Consider the following 7686-nt stretch of genomic DNA (forward strand, 5'->3'; position numbering starts at 1 on the left):
ATTTGAGAGTGAGCACACCTCACCACTCATCCCTACCATTAAAATTTAATCTAAAATTTAATTAATTAAAATTATATATATGTGTGTAAATCCATTTAAGTGTGTGTGTGTGTGTGTGTGTGTGTGTGTGTGTGAGAGAGAGAGAGAGAGAGAGAGTTTCTATGTGAGAGAGTGTGCGTGAAGAGAGAGAGAGAGAGGCTGAGAATTTCTATGTAGGAGATATTTTGTGTGGGAGGAGATAGTTTGTGTGGGAGGAGATAGTGTGTGTTTTCATTAGTGTATGTGCGTATACATGTGTGTGTGTGTGTGTGTGTGAGAGAGAGATAGAGAGAGAGAGAGAGAGAGAGAGAGAGGCGACATATAATTTCTACGTAGGAGATAGTTTGTGTGGGAGGAGAGAGAGTGCATTTAGATTAGTGTATATGCGGTGTGTACATGTGTGTGTGTGTGTGTGTGAGAGAGAGAGAGAGAGAGTATATGCATGCATGTGCATACATCTGCATCTGTGTAGAATGTGCTTGAGAGAGAGAGAGTGAGATGGAGCAGACCTGGAGAGAGAGAGAGAGAGAGAGAGAGAGAGAGAGAGAGAGATGTAATGAAAAGAGAGAGAGAAAGAGAGTGAGAGATAGAGAATAAAAAGCATCTTTTAATAAAATATAAATTAAATAAAAAACATATATGTTTATGTGTGTATACATGTGTGTGTGTTTTTATTTACATTTATATATATATACATACATATGTATGTATGTATGTATATATATATGTTTGTGTGTGTGTGTGTGTGTTTAGATGTGTGTATGATATATCTATCTATATATTTAAAAGTAACCACAACTTATCACCCATCTCCGCACATTAAAATTTAATCAAAATTAATTAAATTATGTAGATGTTTGTGTTTATATTTTTAAATACATGTATATATGTATAAGTATATGTGTCTATGTATAGGTTTATGTATCTAAAACATAATATTGTATATACTATATATTTACATATGTGTATGTGTGCGCGAGAGAGAGAGAGAGAGAGAGAGAGAGAGAGAGAGAGCGCTTCTATGTGTGGGAGAGTGTAAGAAGAGAGAGGGAGTGTGTGCATGTGTGTGTGTGTGTGTGAGAGAGAGAGAGAGAGAGAGAGAGCAGGTGTGTGTATGTGTGTGCATGTGAGAGAGAGAGAGAGAGTTTCAACATTTGAGAGTGTGTGTACGTGACATGACAGAGAGAGGGAGAGGGTCATGTGCATGTGCATGTGTGTGTGTGAGAGAGAGAGAGATGGTTGTAGAGAGGGAATAGTTCTTTTCTGGAACCTTGGTCGGCCGCAGCAATGCGCGGGTGCAATACTAGTCATTGCTTATGGAGCACAGATGATCCAGGTATCTATAGCCCAGCTCTTGGGTAGATTGAGGTATCCTATCTATATCAATTGAAATGCTATCGCATGGTTGACTCACTTTGGCAAACAGCTTCTTTTCGAGAGCAGGGAGCATACTTGTCCGTAGGGACGTAAGCTCAAAGATACTTGCTTCAAGATCTCTTCAGTTACAGACTTCCTTTTGCTGAGTATTGAACCCACTTGGGAGATTATTGCTAATATCAAGGGCTGTGGCATATCTTGAAGACCGGATGCTTGGAGGCCTTAAGAGGGTATTCAAGTTTATGATGATACCCAGCGTATTTGCAGTATATGGAGTGTGACATCGTTCACTCATTTGGCCGGTAGTGGAACCATGGTATTTTCTTTTATGGTGGTTGAGATCTCCCTTCTTTGTGGGTTGAGATCTCCCTTTGTATGATTTTAATTTACCTGATAGAAGTCTATTTTCTGGGAAAAAATTTGGTTGCAATCGCTGGAGGAGGGGTCACAGGACTGGAACCTGGAGCGTGTAGATTTATTTATTTTTAAGGGTGAGTTCACGGCATGAGGGCATAAAGAATGCTTTTAATTGTAAAGTATGTATGTATAAATTATACATGAGAGAACATCTAGACCCATCATGGGGGGCTTTACAGTAAGATATGCACTGCCATGGCTTGTTCTGACAGGGAGTCCCAGTCCCTAATTTTGACCTTTGTTGTAGTACTACCTCTTCAGTGTCAGTTTAGTCATTCTTATTGTAAAACTGATGAGCTTCCCTCATTTGTCTTGTAAAACTGATGGATTTACCACCTGAACACTCTGCATTGTCAGCCGGCGATCTTTCCATAGTAGGCAGTAATGGCCTTAAGCTCATCACAGACATAGTTCTTCTCAATCTGTGCATGGTTGCACTGGTATCAGTCACATGCTTCATGCAGAACACATAAGAACACATAGTCCTTTCTATTTGAGGGTGGTACCTACGAACTGCCAAAAACATTACCTCATAAGGTAGTGGAGGGTTCGAAAGCCAAGATAGCTGGGCGAGTTGGTCAGCATTGACTGTCCGAGGCAAGAACAATGCAACACTGGGGGCAACCAATAGAGCCAGTTTGAACAGAAAAAACCTGCACATAGGACATTTTGTTATAGATGTGGTTGATTTGAAGTGATTCCGTATGTCTACATCGGTGTTCAATCCAGCTCCTGTGTGTGTGTTGCGCGCGCTCAACCCAGCTTCTATTCATATGTGTGTGTGTATGCATCCATATGTATGCGTACATGGATACGTACACATTAGTGTTGAAAGCTGCTCCTATTCATATGTATGTATGTACACATCTGCGTGTTCAACCGTGCTTCTGTCATGTGTGTATCCATGTCCCCAGTGTGATGTACATATATTATATACATCACACACTTCCAAATAGGAGCACAGCTGAACACAGATGTGTACATAATACAAATAGGAGCAGTGTACATCTGGGCATACATACATACAAAATTCAATTGACATTCACAATAGGGATGAAAAAATACCCATTCACAGGCTTCAACATGGTTTCTATGTCGTACTTTTCTGCTTTAATGTATTCTGGGCCTCCCCAGGGTGGTGATAAGAACACGACGTCTGCCTGTTACAGGTATAACACAAACAGTAGTTCTGTTCAAAGCCCTTGCAAAAACTATCACACAGTCCACACACGAGCTCGAATTTGGGTTAAATGACAACCTTAAGCGATGGGACCATTTGAAAGAAGTCGCCAACTATGAAGTCTATCCTGTCAGCAACACCATATATCTCCGCATTGTGTCGGGCATATTCAATTTTCTTGGGATCAATATCTATCGCTATGACATGAAAGTTCCTGAAAAGGAAATGCTTCGTTAGAAAGCCATAATGCTTCACCTTTTTGCCATAGGTACATGCACAAGTCTCCATTTCGTAAGGACCTCTTTCTCTTCTCAACTCAAAAAACCAATACATCCAAGGGACAACATGTATATGTGCACTCACATGCAAGCAAACTGGATGGCATTACCGCCCACGCCTGTGAATGCATCGATTACAGTCCCCGAGCCACAATGTGCGGCTTGGTGTTTTGCAATTTCTTCAGGTGTGACAGAGAACAAGCCCTCCTCATCCAGCTTGATCCCATCATCAAATCGAGAGAAGAGGCTGTACCTACGGAGCCAGTACTTGACAACATCCCGACGGATCTCCTCAACCATGCCAGGTAGAAGCACCTTCTCACTCTCATTACACACTGCCATAGTTATCATAATGACAAGGAGCGTCAGAAGCCACCATGTAGATATTAAGTGTCATCATGTGCATGTTTTAGTTGCATTAACACACTCTCACAAGGATCTGGCCTATGTGGACTTACATTTTTTCATAAGCTCCACCTCAGCTAGAAGTTTGTTTGCATCCCGCTCTTGAAGAATCCGTTTGCTAGGAATGCCATCTAGATCCAGCACAGCACAGAGAGCCACCATGAGGTACAAGCACACCCGACTTGAAGACATGTCATGAGGTCATGGAGAGCATACAACCAAAGCACAAGAGTGACTGATTGTCATGTTGCACTTTAGGCCTTACCCCTCTTAAACTTGACTGTTCCACCAAAAACTCTGATTATTTTGGTCTTCTGTTTACCATCGCAGAGACCCATCACACGGCCAACTTTAAAAGAAAACAACAAGAACTGTCAGTTTGAAAGAGAGATGAAAAGTGCAGAAGCAACATACAGATGAGACCTCAAATGGCCCCGTGGCAACATATACATCAGTTTTTGTGTAAAATGCTGAACACCTACAGCTTTTGAAGAGAGTGGCCTTAATTAAGTGCTTCAACCTCTCCTTTTTCCCCTGCATTTGAAGCAACACGTTTCCATTCTCACTGGCAACTGCACAAAAGAGGTTTTATGAGTTCATATCAGATGATATGGCAAGTGCATATATAGTGATGTATAGGCTAGTGGCTTAGGAAGTCCTGACAGCCTCTTAAATACCAAAGACAAGATGAGAAAGCCTTACAGCTATCTTTCTGGATTCGCCTTCTCTGAAACTTTTGAATGGAGAGCACATCCACAACTTGGGCACTATCAAGAACGGACGCTGAAATTCCCATGTGTACACAGCAAGAAAAGACATTGTTGGCATGGACATACTAAAAGTAATGGAACCCACTGGAAAATTCCAGTTCAAGTCTATGGTGGCATGTTCAAGAAGCTTACAGATTTCCTTCATAGAAGGCGTCTCTATGAGCTTCAGTGGCTCCAAGTGCTCACAGTCCTCCAGGTCCACGGCATAGTCATCACCCTCTAGCTTTGCATCCAAGAGCTCTGACTTGACTGCTACTTGGAGCTCAAGGATGCACTTCTGTTGCCCAAATGGCCTCTTGAGACACTTCTCGATCTTCTTTGCCATCGTCATGTAATTGCACTATCACAGCAGCTTCGTAAACTGGGTTGAATCCTTTAGTGTCTCCTTGTTATGCTATATTCATGCTGCAAATGCAAAGCTAGATGTCAGTGAAAAACTTGCACGTACGAACCACACAACGTGATCGATTTCTCTGACATGTTCAAACCGAACTGAGAAGCTTGGGTTGAATCCTTCAGTGTCTCCTTGTTATGCTATACTTCATGCTGCAAATGCAAAGCTAGATGTCAGTGAAAAGTTTAGGTCACATATGCAAATACCCTCTTTTCTTTAAGTGAGATTTTTGTGGGTACGTCATTCATCGTGTCACACCTGGCTGCAGCGAGCGGAGGTTGAACCACAACCTCCACGTAAGACTTCAACCCCCTAACCACTCGACTACACAGCAGGGGGCATAGCCCAAATACCTCTATGGAATCCCTAGCTAAGGAAGTATAAGAAGGATTTAGTAGCAATAGAAGGCCCGTTAAGTAGAGAATCATGACACAGCGTTCTTCTTAATTGAAGTTGCTGCTCTAATTATTCAAATAGTATGAACGACATGCCAATCATTCTTTTAGCACTTACTACTCTCTATGACAAAGCATTCACCTTTGATGCCTGCATGACAAAGCAGTCTAACTCTGATGCAATATATGCAGGCGTGATAATGAGGACAGCTTATGCTGTCACTAACAACTATTCACAGGGAAACAAATGATTGTGATGGAAAAGCTATAACTCACTAGCAAGATGATATATCAAATGATTGTGATGGAAAGCTATAATTTGCAAGACTTATTGCATGCCACAATACATATATACACTAGCAAGATGATATGTCAAAGGGTTACCTTATCACACCTCACCTTTGGAGCTTTTTCTCAAAACCTTCAGAATGGGCTGGCGTCTGTACCATCAACCTAAGGGGAAAAAGCAGCCAAAATGCCCATGAATTATCAGCTTCGATTAATAAGCATAATAAACCCATCAAAAACATCACTAAGGGATAACTTATAGCAAAAGTGAATCTGCAAAGGACCATGCAGGTAATGATCAAGGAATTTAGACTTGAGAGCCTCCAAGGAAAGACAGCAGAAAATACCACCTAATTTGCATCGAAAAATGGAAATATTGTAAATACTCAATCAAAATAATGCTTGGAACCACAAGAAAGCTCATTGATTTCGAAATTTCCACAACAGAAAATGCGCTAAAATCACTGCCCAAAACACCAGTTTCTTGCAAAAGAGGGAGGTCCAACTGAGCTTGCATAGCAGAGGACATTATTCATGGTGTCGAAAAATCTAGCCCAGTTGATGAGGGGTAACAAGTCCAGCCCAAGTTTTGGGCGGATAGAAGCGCAGTGGGAAGGCCACAAAGGTTGAATTCATATAATCAAAGCCACTAGTTTTCTTGCGAGCGCGCGCGCGCGCACGCACACACACACACACACAAACTGCAGAACGCATGCTATGTTTTTTCTTTCTCCCTTTTTCTCAGCCAAAGAAAGCTTCTCTTCTGTTCTGCAAGGAAAGGTGAAAGCAGTTCACAATGCATGACTGTGAATGTGCATACAAACCAAAAAAAGCATGCAGCTCCTGCCGCTCTTTGCCCTTTGATTCTGATTATGCATACACCGCAACCTCTAATTTGCCGAATTAATACATAATCTGCACACTTGGTGCATCATTAACGGAATTAATGAATTTAATCCAATCCCTAATTTACGCAACAAAGCTTGCATTAGGCTTATTAAATTTAGAAAAGCTTGCACTAACCTAAGAAAGATCAAAATACAAACAGTACATCTTGTGCAAGCTTGCATGGATTATAGCCACTAGCTAGCTAGCTTTGCATTAGAAGCTCTGCATGCAAGAAAGGACTGAGCTTGTGAGCTGCCCACAGTACCTTTGATGAAGGCCAGCCCAGATTGATATAGCCTGCGGAGGATGCAAGAATCTTGGGTTTAATCTTTTTCAAAAGTATAGTTTATGTATATATAAAAAGCTTGGTGAGGGGTGGCGCCCTCTATACAGGGATTTGAAGTGGGCTTAATGTAGGTCCGAGGAGGGGCTTATGCGGATAATGATGGTGTTAATGGGGGGTATAAAGGGGAGAACCCATTAAGCAACAGTTTAATTTAATAAGCGAAATGAGGGGATATTAATTAAGATTAAAGTGGCTTTAATTATGATTAGCGACCGGGGAAGGAAGTGGTTGGAGATTTGGGCTATGGTGTAAAGGGTGTGCAGTGGTCTTAGTGTGTGTGTGCGCGCGCGCGTGTATTTTGAGGCCAAGCGTGCGATCATGGGATCGAGGGGCTGTCTGTTTTGCTGAGCTTTGATGTAGGTTTTGAGAAAGAATGAAGGGGAAAAACCAGTAGAAAGATAGCAGCCTCGCTCGCAACAAGAAGAAAAGTAAGGAGGAGAAGAAGAGGAGGGTGGTGGAGAATTTGATTATTTATTTATTTATTTTCCCATTATGAAGGTTTTTAATAGAGGAATTTAGAGGGTCACGAGCTCGAACACTGTACGTGGGCTGGTGAGAGAGAAAAAGAGGTGGATTATTTTTTAAAAAGTCGAGTGAAATATAATATGTGATTTGAAAGCACAAAAAAATGGGGGGTTTTGTGTTTGATTACTCAGTGGTTTTAAAAAAGAGTGTGAGTACAACGCGGGCAAAAGTTTGAGTTAATGGGAGGCGGATGTGTAGTTAGCAAAAAATTAATTAATTTAAGTGGGGGTGAAACGTGTGGTGAATATTGATAAAGCTTGAGAGCCACGTGGCATCCACTTTGCTTGCCACGTTGGAATAATTAACCTTAGCGCATGTGGTTAACTCGTGCCAGGACAAGCAGTGGACACACCTTTTTACCATGCACTTCGACCTCGACCTCAA

At 41.6% G+C, this 7686-nt stretch overlaps 1 protein-coding gene across 15 annotated transcripts; it reads right to left on the bottom strand.

The window, feature by feature from the left end:
- Window positions 1-1923: 1923 nt before the first annotated feature.
- On the bottom strand, window positions 1924-7177 carry LOC147635666 (uncharacterized). 15 transcript variants are annotated; one of them, XM_086803061.1, is made up of 13 exons: window positions 6697-7177; window positions 5640-5708; window positions 4945-5012; window positions 4599-4871; window positions 4399-4479; window positions 4179-4268; window positions 3962-4045; window positions 3750-3827; window positions 3377-3626; window positions 3092-3227; window positions 2899-2993; window positions 2363-2486; window positions 1924-2255 (listed from the first exon to the last, which is right to left on the bottom strand). In XM_086803061.1, exons 4-13 carry the CDS (start codon window positions 4795-4797, stop codon window positions 2187-2189), a joined length of 1206 nt encoding a protein of 401 aa, XP_086659187.1. In that variant the 5' UTR covers window positions 4798-4871; window positions 4945-5012; window positions 5640-5708; window positions 6697-7177; the 3' UTR covers window positions 1924-2186. The 15 variants fall into 15 exon arrangements, with proteins under 15 accessions (XP_086659187.1, XP_086659181.1, XP_086659192.1 ...); XM_086803055.1 differs by having other exon boundaries at window positions 4960-5012; window positions 5655-5708; window positions 6697-6826; XM_086803066.1 differs by having other exon boundaries at window positions 5655-5708; window positions 6697-6826.
- Between the last annotated feature and the right edge of the window lie 509 nt (window positions 7178-7686).

Source organism: Cibotium barometz, chromosome 9 (assembly GCF_041138505.1).
Source record: "Cibotium barometz isolate CiBa-2024 chromosome 9, ASM4113850v1, whole genome shotgun sequence".
NCBI classification, from domain to species: Eukaryota; Viridiplantae; Streptophyta; class Polypodiopsida; order Cyatheales; family Cibotiaceae; genus Cibotium; species Cibotium barometz.

Coding starts and splice junctions, on each gene's coding strand:
- LOC147635666 (XM_086803061.1), bottom strand. CDS start 4,797: ATGACGATGGCAAAGAAGATCGAGAAGTGTCTCAAGAGGCCATTTGGG. Junction 4,480..4,598: donor GCCTTCTATGAAGGAAATCT/GTAAGCTTCTTG, acceptor TGGGAATTTCAG/CGTCCGTTCTTGATAGTGCC. Junction 2,994..3,091: donor AAATGGTCCCATCGCTTAAG/GTTGTCATTTAA, acceptor TACCTGTAACAG/GCAGACGTCGTGTTCTTATC.